Raw genomic sequence first — 12,174 nt, 5'->3', positions numbered from 1 at the left:
ACTTTTCAGGAGTTCTTTTCATTTTTTGTTCCATTAGAGAGGACACCCTTTCTTCCTGGCTTAGAGGCCCAGGACTTAAATTTGTAGTCCTGTTGCTGCCATACCACAGGTGTGGTTCTGAGATGTTTCCCCTTCTCATTTCCCTGTCCTTGAGTCCTCAAGGTCATGGCTTTTTCCCTGGTATGATCAAACAAAATGAGAAATACAGGCCCAAATTGTTAGATCATTCAGAGCAGGGAGGAATCTGAAATGAAGTTGTTAGATTTGGGGTATTTTAATCATTTCCTGCAGGTTGGCAGGTTCCAAAACGGTCAATTTCTAAAAGAATCAGGCAGGGTACATTTGAAGAAATTTCACTGCTTGTGCATACACTTTTCATATTTGGTCTCCAGATTTGATGTTCCACTGATAGATCCTTGAGACATACATTTCTTGGACACTTCTTTGTGATAACCCTACTCTGGTTTGGTCAAGCAAAACTTTTCTATTGCCTGTACCCATTGCACTAGCTTACACTGCTTTTAAGAAAACTGGTTTGCTTCTAACATGGGATGAAAAGTGTGAGGGAGGGGTGGAGAGGCAGGCATTGGGAAAGAGTGCTATGCGTCAGGAAGCCCGGCTTCCTGCTCATTTATCTTGCATGACTTCTGTGCTGCCTGCTCCCTCTCCTCCACCCGTGATGGTATTAAGGACACAAACCTCAATTCCTGAGTGGTTCTAGCAACACATCCTCCAAAGGCTGGCCAGGAATTGATCATAGCATCTGCCTAAGCTTACCACCAGATCAAACACATAAGTCTCTAGAATGATCTAAAGTAAACTGCATTTGGCTATAGAATCTGAATATTTAGACAAAGGTTCTTTTGGAAACACCCATGTCAGAGGCTGAGGACTGTGTACAAGTTAACCAAGCCCTGACTGCCCTCTGATGGGCAGAACTCTTGTGATGCTGACAGTGGGTGGGAGCAACTGCACAGGCTGAAGTATGCCCCACCATAGCCTTGGAACTGCCGATCTAGGGCCCACCCCAGAGTCTGTTTCAATCCGTCTGGCATGAAGCCAAGACATCAATATTTTTAAAAAGTTTTCCATGTGATTTTATGTGTAGCCAGAAACAAAAAGTGCCTGATAGCAGGATCCAGAGAAGGGGCATCTGAGGAGCTGGCAGAGAGAATGCAGTCCCTACTGCTGCCTCCCAATCCCTATGGCATAGGGCCCTTTCCCCCTCTTTCCTGCTTCATCAGTTTTCCATTTTCTCCTGGGTTGTTTCCACAAACATATAAATGAGCTGCAAGTTCTCCCATTCTAAACAAAAGACTTTCTTTATGCTCTTCATACATCTTTCTTCAGTTACTGCCCCATTTTTCTGGCCCCCTTTAGAGAAAACTCCCCTACATGAGCCTTCTGCATATGCTCTCCAATTTCTTTCTGTGCATTTTCTCCTAATCCCACTCCATCCAGATATCCCCCCTCAGCGCTGCACAGACGCTGGCCTGCCTTGCCATCTAGTCACACCAGTGGGTTCAGGTCTCACCCACAGTCACAGAAATGGGGATTCTGGGGAAGCTGAACACGGGCATTTCTGATATACTCCAGGGCGCAGCACACCCCTCGCCCAGCCCATGGCTTGCCCAGCAGTGTCAGGATGAAAGCTCAGTAAACAGAATGCAAACCAGATAACTTCCCAGAAAGATGGGAATGACAAGGAAGTCTTTGGAAAAAGGAAAGGTGATGACTTACACAGTGTGTAGTGGTGATTATGACAGAACTGGAGATGAAAGACAGGCCATCATTCATGCTGACCTGGAGTGCGGCTTTCCTGCAAAGACAACAAGGGAACCAGAGGCACTCAACATGGTGTACATGGGGCCAAGAGCTGGACACATTGGTTCCCTGTAAGTTCTCTTCATAATTACCCTTGAGACTGTAGTCTCTTACCCTGGGGGCCTGAGCTGTCTCCTTTGCAAAATGTGGAGCATGGTTTCTAGGGCCCCTCCACCTCTAACATTCCAGGGAGATGTCAGGATATTCTTGGCAGGCATATCAGGGCAGGGCATTCAGGCCTTCTTGCACTGCAGCAAATTGCACTGAATGGGCAAAGCCTGCTTTCATTTAATTTACTTGTCACACTGTAGTAAGATGAAGGATTCTTTAAAAAGGATCCAAATCAGTGGGACTAAATTGATCATGTTATAAACTTAATGCTCTGTTGTCATTATCTGGATTCTTAGCCATCTGATTCTGGTGAGGGCAGCTTTGTTACTAGCCAGCAAACTCAGATGTGCAGTAATAGATGAACTAATTTGCCTTCTACCTCCTCTCATCTGTGAGACTCACGGAAACATGAGCTTGCATTTCGTTTGCATTTTGCAGGTTGGGCATGGGGGTAGTTATCGGATTCAGCGGAATCACAGGCCAATGTTAGGCAATCAGAGTTGGAGGCTTACAATTTGAATAAATGATTGGAAGCAGAAGTCAGATGAACCAGTTCAGCATTTTTCCCTTAAAGCCACTATTCTATCTTTAGCCTGTTATAGACATGGTTACCAAGAGGCTAGTTTGTCTTCTCTCACAAACATTGCTTCTCTGGTTCCCCACGTATTTCTTTTCCTGTTCAGGGTGCTCAGTCTCTCTCTCTCTCTCTCTCTCTTTTTTTTCTGGCAACTATTTTTTTAAATCACATTTCACTAGCACTTATTATGTTTCACCATCATGACTTGTTCCCCAGGAACTTCCTGCCATCTGGGTGAATACCGTATGCTCTGCAGAGTTGCAGAGGAGGCAGCACTGAGTATGTCCTCTAATGGTCTGAATCTGGGCCTTGAATTGTAGGTGGACCCATTAGGCCTTCCAAACTTCCTTATCTCTAAGGCGGCGATAATCACCTGGCAAGGCAATTATGATGACAGAGCAAGGTAATGTGTGAGAGTGCTTTGGCAAGTGTGAGAGCTTTCTTGGAATGTAGCTGTGATTAAGCAAGACAGACCTTGGTCTGAGCCAAAACTCTTTCACTTACTGCTGTGTGACCTTGGGCAAGCTACTTAAATTCTCTCAGCCACAAATTCCACATTTGTAAAACTGCAAAGATATGGGGACTTTGTTTGTGGGGGACTTGGGAGGATGGAGTGAGATACCCTTTGGAAAATATTTATTCTGGTGCCTGGCTCATTGTAAGTATCATTCACAGCATTCCTTGGAGGAGTCCCCATTATGACAATGAAGAGAGACACTTCTTTCTTTTTCCTTTATTTCCTCTACCTCCTCCCCCAGGTTCAGCTGTTGGTGGAAACTTACATGCCAACTTCTTTTAAGATTGGTGCTGGACATAGCAAATAAGTATCTTCCACAGCAAAGGGCTTCTCATCTGTAAAAAGGAAGTCACTGGGTTAAGAGGAGCAAGACAAATTTATAACTTCAAACTCAGTCACTCCTAAACACCATTAGCCAAGTCTTGCAAGACACTAGAAAAGCAGTAACTCTCTGAAATAGAAACTCATATTGAGCTGGAAATTCACTGGAGTGAACTCAAGGTCACCTGCCTGAATACTAGCTCTCAACCCTGTATGTCCAGCTAAATCAGTCAGTGAGCAAACAGAGACTAAGTTCTTTCCATAGACCAGATGTAACTAGGAGAAATAAGAAAATATTAGACTGGTCCTCAGGGAGCTTCAGATCTAAGTCTAATTTGAGAGAAAAGCCATATTCATGGAAAAAGTTCGCTGATGAACATAAGAAGCGACTGAGCCAAAATAACATCTGGTTTCAGAAGACAGAGAACTGCCTTTAGGTGGGTGATGTTGTGAGGTCACAGAGAACACAAACTTGAGCTGTACGTCATGGGAGAGATGGGAAAGAGGCATTTCTGGTGGGAGGGATGGCATGAGTAAAGACAGAGCACACCAAAAGTATGTTCCAGGGTAGGACATATATAGGATTCGAAAAGATCAATATAGGAAGTTTGGTCTAAGTTATTTGAGTTAGACTGAGGGATTTGGGAATAGGTCTACTAGCCATGAAAAGAATGTTGCAGGTTTTTGGAGAAAAACTTGCTGTGGGCAGGAAGGAACCCAGATCTTTGGAGAGCTAAAAGAGGGCTAACAAGGCTGTTGAATTGGAGTGAGATAATGTCTCAGCCTGAGGCTGGAAAAGACAGCAGGGTCCAATGACCGAGGCCTTGTAGGCCATGGTGGGGCTTTGGGGATTTTTTTCTAAGAGAAACTGGAGGCTATTGGACATTCCACGATTATGGAATGTTGCCAGAATAGTGAGGGTATGTTAAATAAAATTATGACTCTTAAAATAGCAGTGGCAGATCACCCAGTGCCTGAACTGACCATTATTATTTTTAAGGTATTTTCTCATCTGTGATAGCAATAATGACAGTGATATTCCTCGGGTCAGGCTGTGTGTTGGTGCTCTCTAAGAGGACCAACCGAATTTAATCTTCTAGAGTGCTCTAGGAAGAATATTATTTCCCTTCATGTTAAAGGCAAGAACAGACAGAGAAAGATGAAGAAACTTGCCCAATGTTACAAAGGGGAGTTTGGATCCAAATCTAGGCAGTCTGGTTGCCATCACTTGATAAGAGTCCTGCTTTATCTCCTTCTCACAATGACCTTGTGAACTGAGACAGTTAGGCTCATTTTCCAGATGCAAAATGAAGGCTCAGGAGCAATAGTGATGAATGGTAGCACAGCAAGTCAGAGGCAAAGCCAGGACTAGAATTAAATTCTCCATTATTCTTTCCTTGCCAAGAACCTCTCCATTCCAGGAAAGGTTTGTGTTAGAGAATAAACCCAAATTGTGATGGGCATGGCTTACTAGAACCTCTATTTATTTTCTCTGGGCCATGGCTAGTAATACCTGGAAGTGTGGATTGCTGCCCATGGAGCCTGCCCACAGAGCCATGGAGCAGCCATAGCAGGCCTTGGGATTCCTGGCTGCATTCTATGAGAAGAGCTGGGTCACATCAAGGACTTCCCCCTGAATCAGTGCACTGCAGTGACATGCCAGGGACACTCCAGGGCCCAGTGAGCCCACATGCTGTGTGTGTGCCCATGCTCACTTCTGGGGCTTTCACTGCACAGCTCCTCTCCCTTCCTTCCATCCCAACTGGAAAGGAGGAAAAGGATGAGATTGGCCTAGTCAGATAGACACATCTTTTTTCCCTCCTTTTATGTCTTTTCCTGCCTGGGATTCTAAATGATTCTGGAGCAAAGCAGAGGAAAACCTGGCTGGGAGGACTGAGGACTTTGCTGAGGCTGTATGTAGGACAGGCTTGACACAGCCTTCCACTGGTTTATCAGCCTCTGAGGCTATGGGCCCGCTCTGGGGAGCTGGCATTTTCTGCTTGGAGAGGGATTGTTTGGTTTGGAGGCTGTTTTCACTTTACCACAAAAATGAGTGACTGTTTCCTCCCCTCCTCCCCATCTCTCTAAACAAAGAAGAGCCATTTGGTTTCCATAATGCAGATCATTTGATTCCTTCTTGGAACGTCCACTTGGGAAGCAAGGCAGAAAGCCTTCCTCTTCACTGGGCCACATTTGGTTTAGGTGCCAGGCAACCTCACTGCTACGTCTGCCAAAGCCGGTGGTGTTGTGATGTTATGGGGCCATGATCCACTCCAATGACAGCGGAGGCCTGAGCTCCTCTATCCACCAGGCAGCCATTCCACTGGACGTTAGCACTGAGTAGGCAGGAGAGACAGGGACCAGAAGCTAAGACCAGCCGCGTGGCTTGTGTGCAACTGGGAGGAAATTAGGGAGGGGAAGGAGTTTGAAACCAGAAGTTAAGGGAATTTTTAGATGCTGTTTAAATATAAATTTGCTTTTTACCGAAGATATTCAGAATTCAGTGAATACTCACAACAGGTTAATCTAAAGCATTTGTCTACAAGAGTCTGATAATCAAACAGAGTTTGATTTAAATAAGGACTTGGGGGAAACAATGAACGTCATTATGCCAAACTGCCAAACACCCCAAGTTTGAGAGCTGGGCATCCCTGAGAATGAGTGCAGAAGGCACAGAACAAAGCAGGATAGACTTCAGAGTCAAGCAGATCCAGGTTCAAATCCCAGGTCTTCTTACTAGTGAGTGACTGGGGACAAGTTCTTCATCTGTAAACTGCCATAATGACATCATTGCACAGGGTTGTGTGGGGAATAAATAAGAGTGCATGAAAATACAGACCACGTTATTTGGCATTTAATAAATATTCAGTAAATATTATTCCACATCATTACATGAACATCCACACCTTTAAAATAGTCTATGTGAATGTGTGCTTTAAAATCAAAGGAATTAAACATTACAATTTTCAGAATCTCTGATTGCTTAATTACTTACTATATTAAACTAACATCTTTTTAGGCATTACAAATTCTTAGGAAATAAAAATTTTAGTGAATGCATGTGTACATATATACACACCATATACAAACACATCCATATATATATTATCTATACTGATTTTGTCTAACACTATATACCCATAATCTCATTATTTTTTTATTATTTATATTTCGGGAAACTCAGCCTCTGAGAGGTTAGTTAATTGAGTCAGTAGTAAATGTCAAAGTTGGAATTCAAATCCAGGTTTTGTTGAAACAACTTGCCCAAGGTCAACCCAGATAGTGTTTTTAATAGATGTAATTTAAACTAATTAGCATTTTGTATTGTCTCAATGTCACAGCTTGTTTTATGATGTTGTCTGAGGCGCCCTAGAGTTGAGTCTATTTATACCTGACCACTTTGGAGGCAAATGGTCAAAAGTCTCTAAGGGCAAACAGGGATAAGAGTAGGAGGCATGTCTTCCATGAGAGGGGACCAGGGTTAAAAAGCTTTGTGAGAATGTTCAGGCCTTTATCTACTATAATGAACCCATATTCCAGAACCAGTCATGTGTGTACATTCCCAGGTTTTGACCTTGGATCAATGTAATTCTTTTCAGACTGGTAAAGAAGTTCCCAGAATTCTTCAATGCAGTGGTGACTGTCTAATGGATTTGGGATAAAACCAGGATTAAAATACATTAGCCAATTCAAACACCAATCACAGTGAATCCTTTTATAGGGCTGATTAAATAATTCAAATACTTTCCAAGTCTTGGCAATCTTTTCTTGGCATAAATATTTATTTCTGACCAAAAGGAAAAGAAAAATAACCCTTAGTGTTATCTGGGGGAGCTTGTTGAAACCCTCCAAAGGCTGATGTAAGCTCCAAAATAGAGTTTACATTCCTACTGTGAACAAGCTAGTGGAGGTTAGGGACTAAATGAGCTCACCCTGTTTTTCTGCCCATCTCCCCCGGGTCGAGGGAGCATTTGCACAGCATCCCTGAGCCAAGGATAACTGTTCAGCACCAAATTATCAGCTGGTTTGGGAACGTATCTCTGGATGAGAACAGATAGTCTAGGGTTAGGCTGGATGTTTCTACCTTTCCACTGACTTCAAAAGTAGCCAGCTTTACAAAAAAAGTTATGCTTTTCAAATACTGTACAAAAACTGGAAATAAAATGCTATTCAGCAAGCCTCCAGGTTGGTTGAGCTTTCTGGAGACTCAGCCAGAAAAGAAGTGGTGATTTCCCTGCCGGGGCTCCTACAATGACAATTCACAAATGTGGGGGTTTACTGTAAAGCTAAAAGGGATCTATTGCTTACAGTAGAAATTAACTAACACTTACTGGGTATGTACTATGTGCCAGGTCCTGGGCTGGAAGATTTTCATAGATGGTGAGATAATAAGCCTGTGGATGTTTTCATTAGAAGACATTAAACTCTACATCGGGGGACAAAGCAGAGATTTTGAAAGTGGAGAGAGTGATTTCTACTTGGAAAGGTTGAAGAATGTTTCTGAGTTTAGAACAAGCAACAAGAGCCAAAACAGAATGGGAAGAGATGGTAGTGCAGGGCAGGTAAGTGGAGCTAAGTTGTGAACAATGCTTAGAACATTGCATAGCTATTGCAATGTCCTCTCATGACCAGCCGAAGCCGGAGGGATGCTTATAACATGGCAGAACCAAGCTGGCCACCATCCCTTTCCTTAGATAGGACCCACACCTACCCACCCCATTCTGACCTGGATTTGTTGCACAGTTTCATTAGAAGCCCTCACTGGCTACTGACTATGAGATTAGGTGATAAGCTTGGCAAACAGGTTCCAGGTAAGTTCCCTGGCCTATACCTAAGTATTTCACCAGTTCCTGTTTGTTTTAAGTATCAGGGATATGTCTTTTGGTTTCCCTTCTTGTTCTCTGAGGCAGATTGTAAAAAAGGATGAAGAACAGTGAGTATATTAAGAGCCTGGGCTCTGGAGTCCCATAACAGCTCTGTCACTCACTGGCTATGTAACCATCCATAACCCAGAGCTCTCACCTGTAAGATGGGAACAATACTAATTTCATAGGTGGTTATAAGTTTTAATGCAGTGATATGACCAAATGGTTAACACTTAATAAGCACTTGACATATGTCAACTGTTATTACTAAAGTTGGGCTCATTGCCTAAAGCATCTGTAAAACACAAGATAAGAATGTGTGCAAACTGAGTAGGTCTTGCAACTTCTCAACTGGGTTGTGTCAGAACTATATAGTATAGGTGTAATAAGAAGAAAGTCATCTATCTACAGAAGGATCTGTGGACATGTATATAGTGCAGTAGTTCTCAAATGTGGGTGACTTTATTCCTCAGGGGACAACTGGCAATGTCTGAAACAGTTTTGGTTGTGAAACTGGGGAGGAGGCTATTGGTATTTAGTGAATAGACACTAGGCATTGTGTTAAATATCCTTCAACGCACAGGGCATCCGTCTCCCCCCAGCAAAGAGTTATCTGGCCAAAATTTTGAGAGTGCCAAGGTTAGAAGTCCTGTTATAATGGCTATCATGGCTTTATATCTTTCTTTGGCCCTTTGTAGAGGGTCCTATATATATTAGGGTGGTTCACAGCCATCATGGTACTAGTAGAATGTTCAGGAAAATTCAGAGGTATTATAGGATGATGGGTAGAAAAGAGAGAGGGCATAACAGCTCAAGAGCCATTGGAAGACACGTGTTTGGAGTATGGAACAGTGTTTCTTGGTAAATTGCTCCATGTGAGCCTCGATGGGTCTAGGTTTGCCTAGATAGGTGGCATAGCACCTGAGCCACTCTGCTTGGTGGAACTTTATAACTGAAATGGGGCACTCCAGAAGTGGTGCTTTGATTGCTGCTGAGGTTCTGAGCTGCTGTGGGGAAGGCTGTAGAGTCACAACATCTTACCTACAAATAGCAATATAGGACTCAGCAGAGCACAGTCTTAGAAGAAAATGAAGTGGGTTGTCTTGGTCACTGTGTACATGAGTATCAGAATAACATCATGGCCCCAGGAGAGAAAGGAAAAGGTGAGAGACCATGAGTCTATTCCCAGAGGAGCACAGGGATGGGATCCAGCAGCCCTGCCAGGCATTGGATTGTCTTTTGGGGGTCTACACATTCCCTGAACCCACACAAGGTTATGACCCCCATGGTTCTGGGCACACCAGCTTTTAGGACTGATCCTCAGTACAACTAATATGGCCTCTCATGGTTTCTGTTATTTTAATTAATTATACAAGTAATACATGTTTAGTTTGAGAATTCTGAGAAATACTGAGAAGTATACAAAAAGAAATGAAAATCCTTGGTAATCCTAACTTCCTATGATAAACATTGTTAATGCTTTGGAGTACACTATTCAGATTTTTTTCATATATATATATATTACATATTAGAATTATATTACACAAAATGTCATGGTATTTGGCCTTCACTTCTATCTGAAGCTAATAAGGGCACTTTTAGGTATGGCAAGGGAACTAAACAAAGGTGATGGGGCTCAGGGCTCTTGCAAAATGCTTTATCCTCTCAGTAAATCTACACCAAGAAATTCTTGACTGTTGACATTTATAAAACTTACAAATTATCTTCTAAGCAAAACATCAACCTTTAAAAATTTTTGTAAGCTTGAGGTCAGAATAAGTGGTACACTCAAGACAGCTGCAATTTACTAAGAATAAATATATTTTTTAAAGCTTTGTTTTTACTTGGTTGAAGACAATCAGGATTCATGCACAAGGTATTTGTCTCCTGACACACAAACTCTTGCAGCTGTGCACAATTAGATTTGGAAGGATTTTACCTTTGGAATTGGGATTGAGGGGTGAGTCTACAAAAATGACTAAAACCTTCCACACAACCATGATGGTGAATTAGGCAAACACTGAATGCTCTTAAAGAACACAAGCCTCCACAGAATCTAAGAGGAGAGGTGAGATGGAGACCCCGTGTACACACTCTAGTATCAGTGGATGTCTCTAAGTTGCTGTGGGATGGGCGTCAGGGGCCAGAGCTGAATTGCATGGATAAGGAAACCCCAGGTAGCACCCTTTTTCTCCTGTTCCCTCAGCAGCACCCAACTTTTCTTCTAAATGAATGTAGAGCAAATATTTGAAGAACGTCTGTTTTAAGGGGGCACAGATTGTTATTCTGTCTTGGCTGAGGTTCCCATGAGTCTGGTCCATCTCTGTTCTGCTCCACCAGCCTACTGAACTGATACAGAAGCAGTACTGCATGAGGAAAGGAGTGGTCCTTGGAAGTCCAGCCGTGTGGCACAGAAGTACAGGGGCATTCAGCTTTCCCTGTCAGGACGTCAGGGCTGGGGAAAAGGAAGTTCCAGGGAAGTTCACAAGCAAATCTCTCCTCCAACCACGCCTCAAACAAGTGCATTGCTTGCCAGAGTCCACATGTAGCTTACAATTTTAGCTTAGAGGCAATTGCACACTTGATAGAGCAGGAGCAACATCAAGAGTGACCATCTACCAGGTACTGCTGCAGCTAACTTTGAATGTTATAAACTCACTGCCTGGAAGGAAGTCTTCTGCTCCCAAGGGAAAATCTTCACCCCTAACTACCTCTGGTGGCAACTCCCCTTTTATCCCTGCTCCTTCCCAGATCATTGGGGCTTTTGCTGACCAAGCAAAACTGCAATAAGTTTTCACTTATCTATATTTTTGTCTGGGCCTGAAGGACAGGAACATGAACTAACACAATCTCATGCGAAGCCACTTCAGAAATGACTGAGCAAAGCCGGAGCTCCCTCTGAAAGGAGAGGCAGAGGGGAAACACCACCAGATAAAAGAAAAGCTCCTGGAGTTGAAGAGAGAGGGGTTATTCAGAAGAGGAGCCCCACCAGGCAGCTGCACGCACTGACATAAAGTCAGTGTGGGCTGGGACTCTTCCTTCCCTGGTCCAGTGCCTTTTTCTTGAATTTGGATTCAAGTCTACTCTAATGTGTTCTGTGACCTTGGGCAAGTAGCTAAATCTTTGTGGGCTAAGGTTCCTCTCTGCAAAATAAGGGGGGCTGGTGGGAAACCAGAGCTCAGAGTGACATGGGTATTCAGGGTCAAGGGACCCAAGGATCTGTGTGGATCTGTGTTTTGGAAGCAATGTAAAGAAGTCAATAGCCTTGGGAGTAGATTGTTTGGGGTCCAAATGGCTTCTACCTCTGGCCATCTGGGTGACCTTGGGCACTTCATCTCTGTAATATTCAGTTCCCTTGTCAGCAAAACAGGGGTACAAATAACTCCTTCTTCACCGGGCTGTTTTGAGGATGGAATGAGATAGATGGGGGAGGGTACAGGGTCGGTGCTCCTCAATCAGTGGCTGCTATTACTGGGATGAAGCTCCTTGGTGATTCCGATGTGGGGTCCAAATAAGAACCACAAGATGAGGTGTTCCAAGTGTCTCTTCATTCTGAATTGGACAGTGACATCCCATCACCTTCATATGACATCAGAGTCCCAGGGTTGCCTCCGAATTGCAGTGAGAAATGAAACAATAGGCTTTTGTTGGGAACTTTTATGTTCTCCTTCCCTCTGCCCCCTGCTCCCCCATCTGCCACCGTAGGTGCACTTCAATGATCTCCTTAGGGTGCCCACAGCAGCCAGGGCCCAGATGTTTTCTAAGATAAGGTATAGTTTTTGGATAATTGGGCAGATTTTAAAAAACAAACACACAGGAACTTCTACATTTGAGTGAGTGTTGCCTCTCGTCCCCCTGGGAAGCTAAGCTGCTCTTTGGAACTCTTAAAACTGCCTTCATGACTAATGCTCAGTTTGAAAAACTATCTTCAAAGGGGGCAAAGTTTCAGCCTTTGAGAT

The 12,174-nt window shown here is 43.5% G+C and overlaps 1 protein-coding gene across 1 annotated transcript in view; it reads right to left on the bottom strand.

Annotated features, from left to right (window-relative positions):
* The window catches only part of ANTXR1 (ANTXR cell adhesion molecule 1), a 255,517-nt gene that overhangs the window by 125,948 nt on the left and 117,395 nt on the right, over positions 1 to 12,174 (bottom strand). The window contains exons 11-12 of the mRNA XM_090281456.1: positions 3,295 to 3,364; positions 1,741 to 1,819 (exon numbers count right to left, since the gene is read on the bottom strand). Coding sequence (XP_090137582.1) covers positions 1,741 to 1,819; positions 3,295 to 3,364 — 149 coding nt within the window. The remainder of the gene's footprint in view (positions 1 to 1,740; positions 1,820 to 3,294; positions 3,365 to 12,174) is intronic.

Source organism: Furipterus horrens, unplaced genomic scaffold, assembly GCF_987537825.1.
Source record: "Furipterus horrens unplaced genomic scaffold, mFurHor1.1.pri manual_scaffold_6, whole genome shotgun sequence".
NCBI classification, from domain to species: domain Eukaryota; kingdom Metazoa; phylum Chordata; class Mammalia; order Chiroptera; family Furipteridae; genus Furipterus; species Furipterus horrens.
The sequence above is the reverse complement of the archived record's forward strand: the minus strand, read 5'-3'. Positions and strand labels throughout refer to the sequence as shown.